The sequence below is a fragment of the Kryptolebias marmoratus genome, linkage group LG2 (assembly GCF_001649575.2).
Source record: "Kryptolebias marmoratus isolate JLee-2015 linkage group LG2, ASM164957v2, whole genome shotgun sequence".
NCBI lineage: Eukaryota > Metazoa > Chordata > Actinopteri > Cyprinodontiformes > Rivulidae > Kryptolebias > Kryptolebias marmoratus.
This window is the reverse complement of record NC_051431.1, coordinates 35,104,652-35,126,273: the sequence shown is the minus strand read 5'-3', so window position 1 is coordinate 35,126,273 and position 21,622 is coordinate 35,104,652. Positions and strand designations below refer to the sequence as shown.

The 21,622-nt window shown below is 42.0% G+C and overlaps 1 protein-coding gene across 2 annotated transcripts in view; it reads left to right on the top strand.

Annotated features, from left to right (window-relative positions):
• antxr1c (ANTXR cell adhesion molecule 1c) overlaps positions 1 to 21,622 on the top strand; it is a 109,158-nt gene that overhangs the window by 80,667 nt on the left and 6,869 nt on the right. For both annotated transcript variants that reach the window (XM_017433646.2, XM_037981138.1), the window contains exons 14-17: positions 125 to 160; positions 724 to 822; positions 1,827 to 1,994; positions 16,460 to 16,540. In XM_017433646.2, coding sequence (XP_017289135.1) covers positions 125 to 160; positions 724 to 822; positions 1,827 to 1,994; positions 16,460 to 16,540 — 384 coding nt within the window. The remainder of the gene's footprint in view (positions 1 to 124; positions 161 to 723; positions 823 to 1,826; positions 1,995 to 16,459; positions 16,541 to 21,622) is intronic.

Genomic DNA, 21,622 nt, shown 5'->3' with positions numbered 1-21,622 from the left:
TGTTCATACCTTTTAACAGAACCCTGCTTCATAAGATCTGAACTATTTCATTAAAAGTTATTCCTGACTAGTGAAGCAGTGATGTGTTTTTAAAGCTCTTTTGCTTTCTCCAACTCCTCCACAGGTAATCAAGGAGCCACCTCCTCCTCCTCCTGAGCCTGTGAGTCTGAAACAAAAGTATTCACACACTTGGAATAAAGCCAGGATATAGATTTGATTAATACAAGTCTACTTTTGGTTAGGGTATTCTTTAAAGGATTTTTTTTTATTATTGCTTAACGTTGAGGACAAAAGGGCAATAATCTTCTTATAATGTTCTGTATGTGTGTTTGTTTGTCTGAATTGTTTGCAAAAGATCTCATGGATCACTCAACAGATTGTGCTGAAACTTTTGGAAACTATATTTCAGTGAGTTTTACAGATATTGAGCCAAGATTTGGTGTGGTATTAGCTGAGAGTCATTTTCAACACCTACTCTGAGCACTGAGAAATCACAGAGGTAATATTGTATAAGATTGCACAAAATGATATTTTTAGGGTTTAACCAAATTGCTGCAACTCGTTCATTTCTCAGCTTACTCAGCTCTGGCATGAACAGTAAGGAGTGACACGTGTTCCTTTAAAAAAGCTTTTTAATTGAACTTGCTGTATTTGTGTGGAAATCACAAGACAGCTGGTGTTACAGTATTTTTTTGGTAATTTTTGCTTTTATGTGTTTTTCAGGAGTCAGATGAGGATGATGGCCTGCCAAAGAAGAAGTGGCCAACTGTGGATGCCTCATACTATGGTGGAAGAGGAATTGGAGGAATCAAGAGGATGGAAGTAAGAAGACGATACAATCACTATACCAAAGGAAAATCAGAATGAAACTAAAGAAATAACATTTTCTGTGAAAATACAGCTTGAATGCTGAGCGCTGAATGACTCTGCTGAAATCTGCTAAAGAAGCTGAAACTGAGTTGTTTCAAATAAGACAGAAGCCAAAATTAGCAAAACAGTAACTAAAAGATGAAGTTAGCAAAACTGTGACTAAGCAAATCAGTAGTTATCCATCTATCCATTTTCTTTACCCACTTTTCCATGCAGGGTTGCAGGGGAGCAATTTATAATAGACAATTATAAATTGTCTATTCACCCAGCATTCGTGTTTTTGATCAGTGGAATGAAATCTGGGTATCAGGAGATAACCCAAGCATGCACCTGGAGAACATGCAAACTCCAAGCAGGAAGGCTATTTTTTCGAAAGGTTTGAACATGCATCTTTCTTGCTGAAAGGTGACGGCTTTAATCACTGTCCCACTACGCTGCCCAATTATAGCCAAAAATCGAAATAGCAAAACAATAGGAGAAAGCTAAAATTAGCTAAATTGAAGCTAAATCTAAACTGTAGCTAAAAGCTAGAAGTAGCGAAATGGTAGCCAAAAGCTAAAAGTTGTAGAAAAGTAGCTAAAAGGTAAATTTATTATTGGAAAACAATAATTGAACAGGTATGCTTCAGCAGATTTTAAAGAACACAAGGTTTCTAAAGGAATTAAATCGTCTCAATGTATTTTTATTAGGAATTTTATTATGAATAAAGTGAAATATTTTTAAAGTTTAAAAGTTACAAAAACCAATGCATAGCACACTATTTGTGATTGAGCTGAACATTTTATTATATGAATGATTAAAACCGCACAAAATATTCAGAAGTAGTTTGATTGCAAAAAACATTTGGAAGAAACTATGAACAAGAAAACAACAGAGGGAATGCTGACTCAGCAATCGCACAATAATTTATAGAATTCATTCTCTGCTCCCATTTCTCCATTTTCTCCTCTGTTCAGGTGCGTTGGGGAGGAAAGGGCTCAACTGAAGAGGGAGCTAAGCTGGAGAAGCCGAAGAATGCTGTGGTGAAAATGCCTGAGCAGGAGTATGAACCCTATGAGCCTAAACCCAAGAAACCTCAGATTAAAAAGCTCCCTCAGACCCGCAAGTGGTACACACCTATCCGGGTAAACACAGCCTCAGTTTTACTCCGGATTAACAGAACTCTTTAAACATGTTAAAAAATTAAAAATACCTGAAAGTTTTTAATGGACATTTAAAGTGTTTGCGTTTAGTATAGAACTTCATGTTTGCTGCCCTGACATAAAACATTTCAGACACTGAAACACCTGCCCTGTTTACATTTTAACAACCATGCCGGGTTTTTTTTCACTAGTCAAAGTCAATTCAAATGTATTTATATAGCACTTTTCAGCAACAAGGCAGTTTAAAGTGCCTACTATCCATCAATCTGACATGAACAAGAGTTTTGTCGTAAGAGTGGAACCGAAACCAGACACTGAGACGGAGTAAAAGGTAAGTGATTTTATTTTCAGGTGTTTGTATTATCAGTGGGGAGCAACCAGGAGGATCTGAAAGGGCAAAGGGGAGAAAGGTGAGTCTCGGGTACTGGATGAGGTTGATCATATAATAGTGGATAGTAACAGTCTTTCTTACAGGTCCGAAGGATAAAGAGGTGTATAGGTGAGACAGGGTAAACCAGAGACGGTCCAGGAGGAGGAATATCCAGGTAATGCAGCACAGGTAGGTTCTCCAGGTAAGTGCAGCGGTTAGTTCCAGACAGGTAGGTATTTACAAAGAGGTGAGCAGCACAACCTGAGGCGAAGGGAAAATAAAAGCAAAAAGGTTAGTGTAGCCGTGAGCTTCAAAAGTCAAAGTCTAAGGCTGAGATCCTGACCCATAAGGCGCGATGCTCCAGCGAAGATCTGGAATCAGCCGGAGGCTTAAATACAGGTGCTGCTCATCAGGAGGAAATCAGCTACAGCTAGGGAGGAAGAGTTAGTGGCACCGCCAGCAGGGCAGGGACAAAACTCTAGATCCTCACAGTACCTCTCCCTCAACGATCACCTCCTGGTGATCTAGGACGTCTCTCTGGATGGACCCTGTAGAAATCAGAAATTAAGGTTTCATCTAAAATAAAGGACCTAGGGACCCATGATCGCTCCTCTAGTTTGTAGCCTTCCCAGTCCACAAGGTATTGGAAACCCCTGCCCCTTCATCTGACGTCCAGGATGCAATTAACTGTGAAGGCAGGATGGTTATCAATCTGCCGGGCAAGAGGGGGGAGGATGGTAGGTGGGCTAAGCGGACTCTGAACCATAGGTTTTAACTGAGACACATGGAAGATGGGATGGATGCGCATAGTGGCTGGTAGTGTGAGACGGACAGAGGTGGGGTTGATAAGGCGTTCGACCGGGAAGGGACCAATGAAACGAGGGGCCAGTTTCTTGGATGTGTCCTTTAACTGAATGTCTCTGGAAGATAACCAAACTCTGTCTCCAACCTGATAAGCAGGGGTAGCAGAGCGATTACAATCAGCACTTCTCTTGTTTTGTTCAACAGTTCTAATGAGGGCACGTTTTGTTTGTCTCCAGATCCTCCAGCACCTGTGTAGATGAGACTGGACTGAAGGGACAGAGATCTCAGATTCGAATCTGGGAAATAATGGGGGATTGTAGCCCAAGGAGGCCTCGAAAGGCGACATACCTGAGGCAGATGAGACGTGGGTATTGTGAGCATATTCAATCCAGGTAAGTTGTTTGCTCCAAGTGGATGGATTATCGCTGGCCAGACATCGAAGGGTGACTTCCAGTTCTTGATTGCAGCGTTGTGGTACCCAGACGTGAGACTCACCTTGGCTCCGAGGCTGTTGCAAAAGGACTTGAGATGCAAACTGGGGGCCTTGGTCGGATACCACATCCACAGGAATGCCGTGAATGCAGAACATGTGCTGAATCATCAACTGTGCTGTCTCGAAGGCTGAGGGGAGCTTGGGTAGAGGGATGAAGTGTGCCGATTTCGAAAAACAACCGATGACTGTGAGAATGACGGTGTTTCCCTGGGATAGTGGCAGGCCTGTGACGAAATCCAATGCTATGTGGGACCATGGGCAGCTGGGAATTGGTAGTGGTTGTAAGAGACCTGCAGGGGGTCGGTTACTGCTTTTAAATTGGGCACACGTGGGACAGGCTGCTACAAACTCTTTCACATCTGCAGATAAGGAGGTCCACCAAAAATATCTGGAAGTCAGACTTAGCATTTAGTTCATGCCAGAGTGCCATGAAAGCCAATCTAATACTCTTGCTCTGCCAGATTCAGGTACATACATCTTGCCCGGAGTTCCTCCGCCCGGATCCGGATCCATCTGCTGGGCTTCTGTGATTTCCCTCTCGATGGCCCAGGTGAGGGAACTGGCAAACATGGTGGGTGGAATGATGGGTTCTTCCTTGTTAGGGGGTTCGGAGTCGGACCAGAGTCTGGACAGGGCATCAGGCTTTACATTCTTAGAACCGGGTCTGTAAGAAATGGAAAAGTTAAGTCTACCAAAAAACAATGACCACCTAGCTTGACAGGGGTTGAGCCTCTTGGCAGTCTGTGGATAGGCGAGGTTTTTGTGGTCTGTCCAGATTAGGAAAGGGGTCTCCACGCCCTCCAGCCAGTGCTGCCACTCCTCCAGAGCCAACTTGATGGCTAACAACTCCCGATTGCCAACATCATAATTGCGTTCCGCTGGAGACAAACGACGAGAGAAGTAAGCACATAGATGAATCTTTTTGTCGGAAGCTGATCTCTGGGAGAGAATGGCTCCCACACCTGAGTCAGAGGCATCTACCTCCACAATGAATTGAAGCTTCGGGTTGGGATGGTGTAGAATAGGAGCGGAAACAAAACGTGATTTCAACTCACCCAAAGCAGCTTGGGCTTCAGGGGTCCATTCGAAAGGCTGCTTGATGGATATTTTTGCCAGCCTTATCTTTTATCTTTTTTAGGCACTAAAACCACAGAAAATATAGAATTTGGTAAAATGCCATGAATTAAAAACCCAGTGAAAGAAATAGCTAACAAAGGAAAAAGTTTTCTACTTGCAAATCTTAAGTGCTTGGCACATATCTTATCTGACCCACATGCCCTATTCTTCTTCAGCTTCATAACAATATCACTAACTTCTTGTGCAGAAATAATGACACCTTTGTGATAGATAGCATAGACAAACATAAAGGGATTACTTTTATGACAATTAAACAATTCATGATAATGTTCCTTCTATACCTGAATAATTTTGTCCAATCCATTTGCACCATCAATGTTTGTTGGCAAGGATGTTTTTAAATTATTAACTCTTTTAATTTCTTTCCAAAATTTAATAGGGCTGTTATGTTGTAATTTCCTTGCAAGTGACTCAGATTTAAGTGTGTCTTTATTCCTCTCAATAGATCGTAGAACATTTAAAATTAGTGTTTGCCCACTTCTTATAGTCAAATACAAGACCATGTTTAAGTTTGCCTGGTTCCGCCCACAGCTTAAAAGCCCTTCTGGCCTCAGCATAAAGCTCTTTTGCATACTCATTTCACCCTGGCTTGGCTTTGTACTCTTTGATTTTATACAAAGATCTACTTGAGATAAAAAGGGATTCTATGACACAACTCTGCCATGTTGCACATTTTTACGGTTTACGTCAGAACATATCACTTTACCTTTTGGCAAAACAAAATTATTCAACAAGATTTCAGACTGAGTCCAGTACAAATTAAGATCCTGCTCAGTCAGATTGTCCCAATTTATTTTCCCTTCTTGCATGTCATTGTTCACAGGCAAAAAAAGGCTGGTAAATTGTCCATATCTATAGACAAAGAAAAAGGGACATGATCAGCCTCTAAAGCGTTATGTGCATCCTCAGTGCAGATACAGTGGTCTAGCCACTGTGTGCTTCACTAATGTAAGAGTAGCTATTCACAGACAAGAGCACTTAACTAAAAATAATTCAAATCATTATTGAAACAAAACTGCTTTAGGTGATTGGCAAATCAGGATTTGCAATCTGTCATGTCAGCATTCATATCACCCACAATAAAAAAACAAGTGGATGGATTGTCCTTGATATATGACACAACATATGCCAGCCTATTAAGATATTCTTCATCCTCGGGGCTTTCATAAGGTGTATGTATATATTCAATCAGGGGTGGAAATATTTGAAGTGGCATGTGAATTTGATCAACACACACGCCACTGTGGCGGGTTGGCAATTTGAACAGAAAAGGTGTTATTTGTCCTCCTGACATATAGGGGGCAGTAATGTGCTCGAGTTGCTGCTAAATGCAAGAAGGAGAAAAGTTTAGCAGACACTCTTTACCAGTTGGTGGCGGTATTGATTCCTTCAGTTGTTTACCAACCAACAATAAAAATCAAGAAGAAGAAGAAACAATTTGAGGAGTAGCATTAGCAATGTGGCGGAACATTTCGGGAGTAAAGCAGGTGGCAGACAACAAAAATGTTTTTCAAGAGTAGTCGAGGGAAGAACTGAAAATTAAAATAACGTTTTTTTTAACTAAATCAATGACGTCATGACAGTCAGTGTGCGTTCGCGCCTACGGCCGGTGGTCTGACGATCTGTGCTTCCTCGTCAGATTTTACTACAGTAGCACGGCTAAACAGCTATGTCTAACCCGTCAAAAACTGCTACCGTCATGTTTACAAACTGAAAACTATAGCGGTTCGTGTTAATGTTAAATATCATCGGATTCTGAAGTGGGAGCTTAGGAGTTATGCTTAGCATAGCATTGGAACAATTTATATCCCCGACGAAAACCTATGGCTGCCACTATGGCTGGTGGACAAAATTTTTAATTTCCACCCCTGTATTCAATATAATGAACTTTTTATTCCCACAGCTGAACTTGATTCCTATAGCCCAGTCAACATCCAGTCTGATCACTTTAATCAGCTGTTCATACTTTTTATGCCACAACACTGCAATGTTGCCGGAAATTCTACCCCGCTCTAACCTAGTGCTACAGTCAGGGGTAGATTCACCTGCGTCATAAAAGTCTTCATGCAGGAAGTTGAGTCTTTCTAAGTCCTGCTTAGATAGAAAAGTCTCTTGAACTCACAATACATCACATGTTTCCAGAAGTTTTTCTACCACAAGACAGCGTGATTTGTATGGCTCAGTATGTCCTACGCTCAACCCACGTACATCATATGACACAATATTAATGCACATTTATGTAGGGGCAATTTGTTCCGTGCTAAGGCACGGCTGCTCTCCTGAAGCACCAGGTGTAATCACAGGTACAGGGCACTGCAACTCAGCCTCGCCCCCTGATCCGAGTGCCACGCCATCCGTGTTAGCTTTGGGTTTGCGTGCCTCAAAATAACAGTGTACATAAGTGAGACATCTAAGTGAGGATTCGAGTTCTTGATTCATGCGTTCGGTTTGTCCGTCACTGTGGATGATAGCCAGAGGTGAGAGTAAACTTAGCTCCGAGTGCTGAACAAAACTGTTTCAAAGCTTGCGAGATGAACTGAGGACCGTAGTCGGACAGAATCTCTTGCGGAATGCCGTGGAGAACATGTTTTAATAGAAGCTGCATGGTTTGCAAAGCTGTGGGAAGTTTCCTGAGAGGCATTAAATGACAAGACTTGGAAAAATGATCAACAATGGTCAAGATTTTGGTCATAGTTTTTGAGGGGGGAAGTCAAGTAACAAAATCTAGTGCGACATGAGACCAGGGTCGTTTGTGGATTGCCAGGGGCTGAAGAAGTCCAGCAGGAGGTCTATGGGATGTTTTGTTTCGTGCACATACAGGGCAGGCGAGAACATACTCCCTGACGTCCTTGTGGAAGCCACCAGAAACTGTGATTTATTAGGGCAATGGTATGGCTGATTCTGGGATGCGCAGAGAACGTGGCGAAATGTATCCAATGAATTAGACCGGCTCTGGCTGAGGAGGAAACAAAAGTTTTATTGGGTGGACCGGTACTGGATCGGGCTCGACTTAGAGGGCCTGTTGAATGACATCTTCAATATTCCATGACACTCCACCAACAGTACAGCTGGGCAGCAGGATGGGTAGGTAGGTAGGTAGGTAGGTAGGTAGGTAGGTAGGTAGGTAGGTAGGTAGGTAGGTAGGTAGGTAGGTACATTTATTTATATAGCACTTTTCAGCACGAGGCGACTCAAAGTGCTTAGTGCTGGGTGTCGGAGTCTTGTCTTGATCATCAGAAGAAAATCTGCTGGAAAAGAAGGCAGAGGGATGAAGTTTGTCGTCATTGCGAAAGGACCGCTCCAGCCCAAATTTCCGAGGTGTCTACCTTGACAATGAACTGTTTGAGTGGGTCAGGTTGGATTAGGACAGGGGTTTAAGAAAAAATGGCTCCTAGGGTTACAAAATGTGGAATCTGCTTCAGGTGACCAGATAAACAGAATCTTAGTGGAGGTGAGGGCGGTTAGCTGTGCAGCATTTTGATTGTAATGAATCATCATTAATGAATCATCGGTAGAAGTTCGCAAGACCCAGAAATCTTTGAAGTTGTTTGCGAGTTTGTGGGATTGGCCAATCGACCACTGCCTGAGTCTTAGCCAGATCAGTGCGAACCTGTCCGCCATCAAAAATGTAGCCTAGGAATGTCACTGATAATTGATGAAATTCACATTTTCCTGCTTTTACATACAGATGGTTTTCAAGAAGACATTGGAGTAGTTGGCAGACATGTCTTTGGTGTTCAACAGGAGTTTTGGAGTAGATAAGAATGTCATCCAAATAAACAAACACAAAGATATTCAGGAAGTTGCGGAGGACGTCATTTACAAGGATCTGAAAAACGCAGGTGCGTTACACAGGCCGAAAAGCATGACCAAATATTCTAAGTGACCGAGACGTGTTTTGAAAGCTGCTTTCCACTCATCTCCCTGACGGATATGGACCAGGTGGTAAGCATTGCAAAGATCTAATTTCGTGAAAATGATGGTGCTGTGGACCGGCTTGAAAGCTGAAGAGATGATTGGTAGGGGGTACTTATTTTTGAATGTAACTTGGTTTAGTCCTCTATAGTCAATTCAGGGTCAAAGAGTGCCATCCTTCTTACTAACAAAAAAAAAACCTGCTCCCAAAGGAGAAGACAAATGACGGATTATACTGGCTGCCATTGATTCATTTATGTATTTCTCCATTACTTCTCTTTCAGGCCGAGATATGTTATACAGGCGGCTGAAGGGTAAAGGAGCCCCAGGAAATAGATCAATCGCGCAGTCATAGGGTCTGTGAGGAGGCAAAGACAGGGCTTTATGCTTGCTGAAAATTGGAGCTAGATCGTGATATTCAGGCGAGATCAGGGAGGGGGTTCACCCGCCTCATCTTGGATGGAACGAAGACAGGTGGAATGACACTTAGTGGACCAGGATTCAATATGGAGATCTGACCAGTTGAGATGGGGATTATGTTTTTGCAAACAATTTTAACTTAGAATAACAACTGGATGAGTTGTGGAAAAAAGGAAGAATTAAGTTTCTTTGTGATGGTTTCCCGAGATAATTAGTTGGAGGGGTCGAGTTATATGAGTGATCCTAGGTAGAGAACCCCGGTTTAGAGCTGAAACACGTAAGGGAATGGATAACGAAATGATCTTGATCAATGAGATTTGAATCAATGGGATTTTGCTCGCAACCTGAGTCAATGAGGGCAGAGAGACTCAGTGAATCTTGCTTGAAGAGTAGGGTAGAAATAGGGGAGGTGCATTTGAATAGATTTGGTCCGCCAGGCTCTCCATCTCTATGAGCAGACCTTCCCGGGGACACTGGGAAGTGAAGTGAAGTGAAGTGAGATTTATTTATATAGCACTTTTCAGCAACAAGGCGATCCAAAGCGCTTTACAACAGAAACAGATACCAATACAGCAGGTACATAAAAAAGCAGGTACATAATGAAACACACAAAAATAAAAACACATCAATCATATATAATCTAAATGAATCATGTATAATCTAAATGAATCATGTATAATCTAAATGAAATATGGTATAATCTAAATAAAATCACAAAACCAGACATATCTAGGCAGTCAAAATAGTAGCTAAAGTAATCTAAATGAAATCAGTCAGATATAAAGATACAGAAGTAAAAACATCAATCATAAACCTAAGTAAAATCATGAAACTAAACATATCTAAACATGAGCAAAATAATAGCTAAAATAATCTAAATAAAATCATGATAAAGTTAAAGCTGAACTAAACAACAATTAGGAATCTAACAATATCTAAAGTATGCGCAAAGATAAACTAAATTTACAGAAGTAAACTAAATGTACAAGAAGGCTAAATAAGATAAAACACGACAATGCTAAAACTAACGGTACCAAACTTTCTTAAAAAAGTACCCCAGGCCCGCTAGGTGGCCGACGTAATAATTACTGAGATAATGAAGGGGGAATGAGGGGAAAGGAGGGGTTGGAGTGAGAGAGATGACAGAAACAGTGGAAAGTGTGCGTATGTGTGTGTGTGTGTGTAGAGGCGGTGGGAGACGATATGGTGCATGTTGTATGTGTGTGTGTTTGCAGATAAGTCAATGAATCACGTCACAGAGGCCATTGTCTTTGATAATCTGATGGAATGTTTATCAGCCAGCCCAGAGCAGATCCACAGATGTCCTTAGGTAAGGAAGGGGGCAGAGCATCTTGTTTACATAGTTCTGAGGAGAAATTGAGATAGCTGACCAAGGTCAGCCTAGGGGAGCCAAATTCACAAACAAACAGTAATTTTTTTGGTTCAGGCAGACTTGTTTTTCGTCTGCCTTGAAAAGTCTTGCTGATACTTCTTAATGGCGAATCCAAACAGCCAAATTCCAGGACCATTTCGCCTGATTCGAGCGAGCAACTTCCTCAAGATGTAACCCATATTATTCATGAGTTCCAGAAACGCAATTCAGTCTGCAGTATTGTATCGCATCCAACTTGTGATTCAGCTCCCTTAACCACACAGTTTGATTGTTGATCGCCGAACCCATCAAACGAATTTGACGATAAGTCAGGTAACTGCCTAATCCAAACAGCAGAAATCCTGTTATCAAAAATCTAAATATGTAAAGATCTTTCAAGTCTTCCATGCTTCCACAGACAGACTCAATAGACAAACAGGATTCGAACGTTTCCAGGAATCCAACGTGTATCCAGAGAAGAATGTCTTCTCGGGGAAAGCTGCCTCTCCTTTGGTCAGCCTTCCCGTCGAGAAAATTTGATCATTTGCTTTGAGAGACTAGCTAACCCGATCCATAGTTTAAAATTTTTTTGGAGCATATGCAAAGAGAGGCTCTGAAAAGAGAGCAGGGCAAAGAGGCAGAGAGGGGGGCGGTTCAGAAGACAGAGAGAAAAGAAACACGTCCGCCTTCCACCAGGAGCAGAGAACTCGGAGTTACTCAAGGAATTGGTTTTCAGGAAGCCACAGGAAGGTAACCTTTGTGGTAAACACAAAGAGGTTAGTGCAAAGTAGTCAGACTTCTAAACAAGCTTCTAGTTATAACTAGGACATGGAGAGAGTGGCTCTGAGTACCATGGATGGTCAACACTCTGGCGACGAAAGGCTGACAACCCGCTCCTCTTATCCAATAGCTGATGAACCCAGACGAGTTGCAGGTGAGTCCAATAATGAGCCAGTCTGTCCTCCGGCAGCGACTCCACGGCTCCCTCTGGTGGAAAAAACACAAAACCCAAACCGCTGTTCCCTAACAATAAGTCCTTTCTGGCCAAAGCTGTGGGTCGTTGTGGATTTCAGACACTTTGTCACATTTTGCCATGATCTGGAATGAGCAAAATCTATTATGATTGGAGTCAATCCTCCACCATGTCACACGCTTCCCCACTTTCTCAAACAGATAAAAGGACAGTGTGCCAGCATTAAGCTCAGGAAAGAACTGAGTTGCAAACACACTCACCAGTTTGGTTCTAACCACTGGGATGTTATCCTCAGCTCCAGTGCCAAATATTCCAATGTTTTTCCACTGGTCCTTTTTGGGACGTGCATCCACTCCTCTACCATTAAGCTGCGCTGCTGTGTTTAGAGGCCATGCATGCTCTCAAGTCGCTTTCTTCACAACGGTGCTTCATGCTTGGAACTGAGACAGTGCATCATCACTCTCCCCTGGTGGCCCTAGAGCTGGCACCGCTGATGTTTCCACCACCTTTAATGTTATTTGTGTCCTTTTGGGAGCCTTTGTGCCTAATGCAGCGTATAAAAGTTGTGCACAGTTCAAACAGCAAGCGGTTGGGCTCTTCAGTCCACTCGGACAAGAAATTGCTTGACACCAACAATACAAATTCATCTTGTAACAAAGTTCTCATTTTGATGAAAATATAGTTTAAAAGTTCAACTCTATGATTACACTCCAATCTGCTGTTTTACATACAAAGATCTCAGATTTTGTTTGTGAACCACCAGCTCCTCCAGCACGCACTGCTGCACCCGGCACCATGGAGACACAGGAAACAGAAAGCAAAACTTTACAAGAACTTAACTAAACAGAGGAGAAATAAAACCAAATTACAGAGACATAACACAATGAACCAAATTCAAAATAAACTCAAAAATACTCAAATCTATAACACAGAGATTTGATTACCTTTTGGAGTCAACCCCATTAAAGCTTATCACTACACCTAAGAAACCTTATTAAACGCAAAAACGGCTATCTTCTTGTTTTTCTTTCTGCTGTTCCCTTTTCATGGGTTGCTACAGCGAGTCATCCTCCTCCATCTCACTCTGTCCTCTGCATCCTCCATCCTCACTCCAACTACCTCCATGTCCTCTCTAACTGCGTCCATATATCGCCTCTTTGTTCTTCTTCTTTGTCTTTTTCCTGACAGCCAGATCTCTTACATACTTCTACCAATACACCCACTGTCCCTCCTCTGCATGTGTTCAAACCATTTCAGTCTGGCCTCTGTAACTTTATCTCCCAGTCGTTCAACCTGTGCTCTACCTCTGATGACATCATTCCTAATCCTATCCATCCTTGTCACTGAGGAGTACCTCAACATCTTTAGCTGTGCCACTTTCAGTTGTCTGTCTTTTTGCCAGTGCCACTCATGGGTGCAGGATGGGGGGGGGGGGCAGATTTATGGTGACTACGATCCATCCCCACCCCCATCCCTCCCTACAAGTAGAGAATTAACATCTCCAGTAAAACCAATGATTAATGTTCCGTTCATTTGACTAATTTACATTTAAGTGTGCATAGAGAGCCCAGTGTTTGTGTGAAGACTAATGTTGGGTTTTAGTGGTACACAAATGTAACAATCCCAAATAAAAATAAAAAACACTTAATCCATTGAAATCATTTGCTGACAGATTGGTCCCCCCCATTTCAAAAATTCTATCTGCGCCCCTGGTGCCACTGTCTATAAACCTTACAACATAGCTGATCTCACTGATATTGTAAATGTTTCCTTTGACCTTTGCTGCCAGTCTTTCATCTCAAATCACTCCTGAAACTTTTCTCCATCCACTCCATCCTGCCTGGACTTTCTTCTTCACCTCTTTACCTGACTCCACATTTTCCTGGATAGTCAACACTAAGTACTTGAAGTCCTGCACCTTTGTGACTTCTGCTCCTTGTAGTCTCACTGTTCCACCTGCCTCCCTCTCATTCACGCACCTCTACTCTGTCTTGCTATGGCTGACTTTCATTCCTTGTCTTTCAAGAACATACCTCCACCTCTCCAAGTTCTCTTCCACCACAGATCACAATGTCATCTGCAAATATCATAGTCATTAGGGATTCCTGTCTGACCTCATCTGTTAGTCTGTCCATCCTCAGAGCAAACAAAAAGGGGCTCAGAGCCAATCCTTGATGCAGTTCCACCTCCACCATCCCCTGTAGTTGCTACAAATCTGTACATCTGTACATCTTTTTACATGTTTTTAAACATCCCATGGCCTTCAGGTCAATTTGGCCAGAAGTTACAAGGGCTTCTCTACCTCTCTCTATCTCTCTCTCTTTTGAAGGCTTCAGAAGGGTTCAAAATTGGCACCATCACACTTCTCCATTCTTTGGGCATTTTTGAGTGAGAAAATACCATCGAATAATCTAGTCAAAAATATCATTGTCATCTCTCCTTGACATTTCCATATCTCCAACTGCCTTCGCCTTTCTTCATCTTCTTTAAAGCTTTCAGAACTTCATTCTCACTAACTCTGGTCCCCATTTTCTACGGCCTCTACTCCTCTTCACTTTTATTCTCTTCATTCATTAGCTCCTCAAAGTACTCCTTTCATCTTCCTATCAGACTTGCCTTACCTGTTAGAACATTACCATTTCTTTCTATAACAAGGCTAACCTGCTGCACATCCTTTCCAGCCTGATCCCTATATCTTCAGTCGATACAAGTCCTTCTCTCCCTTCTTAGTGTCCAGCCTCTTGTGCAACTCGTCATACACCTCCTGTTTTGCCTTTGCTACCTCCCTCTTTGCCCTACTTTGCATCTCCCTGTATTCCTGTCTACTCTCTTCAGTCCTCTCACTGTCTCATTTCTTCTTGGCTAACCACTTCATCTGAATAGCTTCGTGCACTTCACTATTCCACCACCAAGATTCCTAATTGTTTTCTCTCTGTCCAGATGACACACCAGGTACCATCCTACTTGTCTCTCTAATCTCTGGTTGGTGTAGTTATAAAGTCTGTAACAGCTCCTCTCTGAACTCCTCACAACATTCTTCCTTCCTTAACTTCCACCATTTGGTCTTTTTCTTTGCCTTTACTCTTTTTCTCTTCTTCACCACACCAGCCATCCCATACACCTGTGGCAGGGGAGAGCATCGCTTTCCAGTGATTGTGGACTGCCACAACCTTATTGTCCACAATCTTCTTCTACACAGAACGTAGTCTACTTGCATACTCCTGCCTCCATTCTTATACGTCACCCTGTGTTCCTCCCTCTTTTGGAAATAGGTATTGACTACAGCCATTTCCATCCTCTTGGCAAAATCCACCACCATCTGTCCTTCCTGGTTCCTTTCTTTGACACCTAACCCACCCATCACTTCCTTATCTTCCTGTTTTTTTCACTAACATGTCCAAGCAGGTCTTTTCCAATCACCTCTCTCTCCTGCCTGGGAATACTGTCTATCACTTCATCAAGATCCTTCCAGAGTTTCTCTTTCCCCTTTACCTCTCATCCAACCTGTGGACCATAACCACTCACAGCATTCAACATAAGACCATTTACTTCTACCTTCAGACACATCACTCTATCTGACACTCTTTTCACCTTGACTACATTCCTTGCAAACTCCTCCTTCAGGACCAGCCCTACGGCATTTCTCTTTCTATTCACACCATGGTAAAACAACCTAAACCCTGCCCCAATGCTGTGAGCCTTGCTGCCCTTCCACTTAGTCTCTCTCACACAAAATACATCTACCTTCCCCCTCTGCATCATATCTGTCAGCTCTCTACCGTTGCCTGTCAGGGTCCCTAAATTTAGAGTTGCTACCCTTAGTCCTACACTCTTGTTTTTTTTCTGCTCCATCTGTCTCCTGGCACATTTCCCTCCTTGTGGTCTTTGACTAACAGTAGCACAATTTCCACCGGAACCCTGTTTAACAACAGCATTGGTGGTGGTCGTTGTTAACCTGGGCCTTGACCGATCAGGTATGGTGCTGAGTGGATGAACTTGCATGTTTGTTTTGGCAAAATATTTTACACGGGATGCCCTTCCTGATAAAACTCTCACCATTTATCTGGGTTTGGGATGGTCTTGTGCTTGAGTAAACTGGCTTGTGCTCCCTAGTGTCTGGTCTAAACAGAAAAATGGCTATAACTTATACAATTTTAAAGATATTGAGCTAAAATTTGGTGTGGTCATAACTTAATATCACACCTAATGCATACCCCAAGCTGTACACATTGTGCAACATCTTTGCTTAAACTGGCATCAACTGTTAAAATCACTACTGTCTATCTGTTAACGAAACATTTCCGAATAGATTTTAGTGAAACTCTCAAAGTAACCATTGGATGTACATCTAAAAGTCATTAATATTTGGAGTCAACCCACTTCAAGATGGCCACCACAGTTAAATGACTTTAGTTTTACAGATATTGAGTTAAAATTTGATGTGGTAGGAGCTGATAGTCATTCACAACACTCTAAGCACTAACTCCTCTCACAAGATTTCACAAAATCACAAGATTGTGCAAAACATCATTTACAAGGTGACCAAAATTCCAATTTCTTCCCTTTTTGTTAAAAGTTTATCTTAGTGTAATATTCTGAAAGGCAATTATTTTAGTATTTGCTGTGGCCAATATAAATTGTTTTTTTGTAAGTCATCAGTAAGTTCAGATATGCTGCCTGTTTGTATTAGTATCTTATTCATATTAAAAAATTATATGTTTGCTTCATGACTAATCAACGAGTGAACAGCTTGGACCCCAGTAAGAGGAAGTAATTAACAGAATCAGCTGCTGCTGTGTTTGTTTGGGATTTACATTCTTTACATTGGCTGAAGGCAACACTTTATATGTTCTCTTGGGCAGAGAAATCAGAATAATCTCTGGTTTATTAGGTTATGGATTGCATCTGGGAGATGTTTGGTGTCCAGATGTTAAACCTCTCTCCTCTCTTCTATCTTGTTTAGGGTAAGCTGGATGCTATTTGGGCTCTGTTTCGCCGTGGGTACAACCAAGTCTCCCTGATGAGACCCCAGCCGGGTGATCATGTAAGTAATACTCAAAATCAAAGAATTTCAGCTCCATTTCACTCATCCTATAGGGTTTTAGATTTAAACGAATATAAATCAATGTCACACATATTTAACTTTGAACTTGCAATGGAAGAAATCTAAAGAACATTTCTAGGTAAAAATGAAAATGGTGACAGGCCAATTTTTTTTTACTTCATTGGATTTAAATAGCCGAATAAATCTACAACAATCCCACCAGCACGTTTTCCATTGAGGAGGCAGAGCCTGGGGACTTTGGGTCAGGCTCTCCAATCTCTGGTGCTGAGGTCACTGAGGTGGTTAAAAAGCTCCCTGGTGGCAAGGCAAGGGTCCATCGGATAGTCGAACCTCGGATTCAGGAAGAGCAGTGTGGTTTTCATCCTGGTCGTGGAACACTGGACCAGCTCTATACCCTCAGCAGGGTCCTTGAGGGTGCATGGGAGTTCGCCCAACCAGTCTACGTGTGTTTTGTGGACTTGGAGAAGGCGTTCGACCGTGTCCCTCGGGGAGTCTTGTGGGGGGTACTCCAGGAGTATGGGGTACCGAGCCCTTTGATACGGGCTGTTAGGTCCCTATATGACCGGTGTCAGAGCTTGTTCCGCATTGCCGGCAATAAGTCGGGCTCATTTCAGGTGAGAATTGGACTGCCGAGGTTGCCTTTTGTCACGGATTTTGTTCATAATGTTTATGGACAGAATTTCTAGGCACAGCCAAGTTGTTGAGGGGATCCATTTTGGTGGCCTGCAAAAAGCCGGATTGTGTCTCTGCTTTTTGCAGATGATGTGGTCCTGTTGGCTTCATCAGGCCGTGATCTACAGCTTTCGCTGGACTGGTTCGCAGCCGAGTGTGAAGCAGCTGGGATGAGGATCAATGCCTTCAAATCCAAGGCCATGGTCTTGAGCCGTAAAAGGGTAGAGTGCCTTCTCCAGGTCGGGGAAGATGTCCTGCCCCAAGTGGTGGAGTTTAAGTATCTCGGGGTCTTGTTCACGAATGAGGGAAAAATGGAGCGGGAGATCAATAGGCGGATTGGTGCAGTGTATGCAGTGAAGTGGGCGCTGTACCGGTCTGTCGTGGTGAAGAGAGAGCTGAGTCAAAAGGCGAAGCTCTCGATTTACCGGTCGGTCTACGTTCCTACCCTCATCTATGGTCACAAGCTTTGGGTAGTGACCGAAAGAACGAGATCGCGAATACAAGCTGCTGAATTGGGTTTTCTCCGCAGGGTGTTTGGGCTCTCCCTTAGAGACTGGGTGAAAAGCTCAGTCATCTGGGAGAGACTTGAAGTAGAGCCGCCGCTTCTCCACATTGAGAGGAGACAGTTGAGATGGCTTAAGCATCTGGTCAGGATGCCTCTGTAGGTGAAAAAAGGTATTTCTCACACCGAAATGATAGTCAGGGACTCATATCACATTTTGACACAACTGCTCATCTTCATCTTTACCCTAAAATCCCAAAGTATCTTTGAAACAGGGCATATTTATACAGACAAAATACATTGACATGTATTGCCCATTTCTGACCACTTACATAACTCCTACGACACTTTCAGGAAACCAGCCATAACAGCTGGGTAAGTGTAACCCAGACTCGACCCAGAACGAGCACACTGTTTTCCAGGAATTGTCCTGTCAATATGAACAATCTCTTATCACAAACCCACTGTTCTGGAAAATTCCTGGCAATAACAACCGAATACTCTTTACACACGAACATAGCTCCTGTTTACCCTTTTCTTCTTCCATATTTGGTAGACCTTGCAACCTCTCTGCATCCTCCTCCACACCTCCCTGGTGAGGTGTTCCGGGCATGTCCCACCGGGAGGGGTCCCAGAGGAAGACCCAGGACACGCTGGAGGGACTATGTTTCTCGGCTGGCCTGGGAGCGCCTTGGGATTCCCCCGGAGGAGGTGGCACAAGTGTGTCGACCCGACCCCGGATAAGCGGAAGAAGATGGATGAATGTACAACACTGGTTCCTTGATTTCAGAAAACTCTAATCATGCCTTTGACAATTGCTGTTTTTGATCAATTTTATAATCTTTTTGTAGCAGGTAAACTAAGTCACAAGCACATAAAAATTAAAACATTAAAAATTCAACCTTTTGTGACTACATACCTAATATGCTCAAAATTTGTTCCAACAATAATGAAACAATATTTTAATAATAAAAACATGAGGTTTTGTAGCAAAATACCCGTTTTTTATTTGTTTTTTATATATATATATATATATATATATATATATATATATATATATATATATATATATATTCCTTCACTGACAAAAAAAGTTCAGCACCCAAAAGGGATTGTTCAATTTGGTTCACATGAACATCAGAAGGGATAAGTGGTGGCATAATAAATGGAGCGGTAGTGTGTAGCAGGTAGTTGCTGGAGCATCCAACAGTTAGTGAGGGTCAGCAGACACAGTGGATGCCTTAATGATACATTAGGCAGAAATACCAACACTTGATGAAGTTTGATAGTGGTCACATTGTAGGTTTGCATAAGGTCTTGTGAGGGTTGCACAGGTGTCAAAGTGGCTTCATTTTGGAACCAGTGGGTAGGTGAGGGTGCCCACACATGTCATGAAAGTTCTAGTTGCTCAAGACAGACCAAACCAAGGAATGATCACCATATTGTGTGCCAAGTCTAAAACACACTGGGAACTAAGAATTGGCAATGCTGTACAGTATATAATATATAGTAAAATAAAAAAATTCTACAGTAATAATTTGCCATCCAGCAATGAAAATAATAAATGCTAACTGATGATGTAGGTTGGTGTACGTTCCATAATGGCAACTGGAGTTTGAACAGCTGCTGCCTTCAGATAAGTTTTTTTCCTGATGGCCACACAGAAGAAAATATTGCAAGTGGTTTAAAACTGTTTCTTCAAGAGTGAAATTTAGATGAGGAACAGGTAATCAGTTTCTGTGCCATCATCATCATCATGAACTGAAGAATCATACTTTCATACTTATTCAAACAAAAACAGCTATATGTGAGTCAAGTGTTAATTTTTTACTAAAAAAAATTAAAACATTTTTCTAAAAGGTATATAAATTGCTGCATGACCACATTGAATGTGTTAAGTTGCTCATATAAGACTTACAATTATTACAAACAGGTGAAAAGTTTGTGAAAAGACTGTCACTTCTCCATTACGTAGGAAAGTATGTGCACTGTTTTAAACTGTATAAAACACGGCCTAACAGAACACTCATACTGTAGATCTTCAGGAATCCTGTTTGGCATTTGAAAACCCAGTTCTTCTTCCCAAGTTTGTTTAATTTCTGCAGTATTTGCTTTAACGCTAGAATGAAGAAATTGATAGAAAACAGAGATTGTCCTCAGCTCACCCACATCTTGTTTATTTATCTAATACAAATCATATGAAGTTTTCAAAATTAAGCACATTCTTCTGACAAAATTCTGACAAAATCTGCAAACACAGAAAAAAAATACTGATTCTATGATAATATAAACCTTTCAGAGTTCGTCCTCTTCTTTCTCTTGCCAATACTGAGACTTTGATGCACACTTTTATTTCTAGTCATTTAGACTATTGTAATGCCCTGCTTTCTGGTCTCCTGAAGAAAATCTGTCCAGCCTTCAGCTATTACAAAATTCTGCTGCTCATGTGCTAACCAAGACTAGAAGGCACGAATGCTCATATTACACCTGTTTTAAAATCCTTGCAGTGGCTTCCTGTACGTCTCAGGATTGATTTTAAGATTCTTTTAGTGGTTTTTAAATGTCTTAATGGTCTTTCAGAGTTGCTATTACCTTATGAATCCTCACAAACCCTAGGGTCCTCTGGCTCTGGACTATTAATAGTTCCAAGAGTTAGAACACGCACATTCGGTGAGGCGTCTTTCCAGTGTTATGGCCATCGTCTTTGGAATGGTCTGCCAGAGAACCTGAGGGTGTCAAGGGCCGAGGAGAACGAGAGGAACCTGGAGTGCAGACTCATTTCAAGAACTGAAAATTTATTTTAAAATAACAAAACAAGAAAGCAAAAAAGCTGACGTAGCAGCAAAAATTAAACTGAACAAAATCAAAAGCGGCAAGGCAAGATGAGAGACAATGAATCATGGACAACAGACAATACACATAACAGGGACAATGAACCAGCGAGGGGATGGAGAAAATGACCGGGTTTTAAAGACAGAGGAATAATATGAGAAGTGGGAACAGATGAGTAATTACAAGTGTAGGCAGGTGGAGATGGGCGTGGCAAGTAAACAAGTGCAGACAGAGGAGTGACTGATGAAAGAACACAGAAGGTAAACACCAAACAAAGTCAAAACATGAAAACAATAACCCAAAAATGCTAAAGAAATCACAAGAAAAAAACAATAAAAACCCATATCCTGACAGGACCCCCCTCTCAAGGGACGGCTCCTGATGTCCCAAAACAAAAAAGAATACCTAGCTTGGGAGGGAGGTGGGGGGGAAAAAACAAAAGCACAGAATGGAGGGCAAGAATAAACAAGAAGCAACAAAAAAACGACCAAGCAAAAAGGGCCTGGGGAAAAAAAGAACAAAACCAAAACCAAGAAATTAATGTCCAGATGGATGGCCAGGGAACCGTCCACGACGAGTTATTGGGAAACTAGTGCACAGCTGTATTTGTCTCCAAATTTTTAAGGTATTGGCACAAATAAAACTTTTTTGGAATAATGTCTTAATTGGATGAGTTGGGCTGTTAGGAAAGTTAGGCAAAGAGGTCCTCTCACAGAATAAGCTTTCCATGCAGAGCCAAGCTAGGCAGGATTCTGACCCACATGGAGGGCCCTTCTTCCACCATGATGAGATAACTGACCATTAAGTAGCCTGATAGTACATTGTTGTGGTGATTTGGGTTTTTTCCTGTGTTTAGTTTTATTTCTGTTTTAGTTTATTGGTTTGTGTTTAGTTTCTGTTTTCTTGTTTTTCACTTTCTCATTCCTCCTCAGTCTATTTCTCTCTCTGCATTCCNGCCACGCCCACTTACACCTGTCAAAGCCTGCTAATCATGTCACCTGTCTCCACTTACCTGATTATCCTCAGCACTTTAAAACCCGGTCATTTCTGTCTAT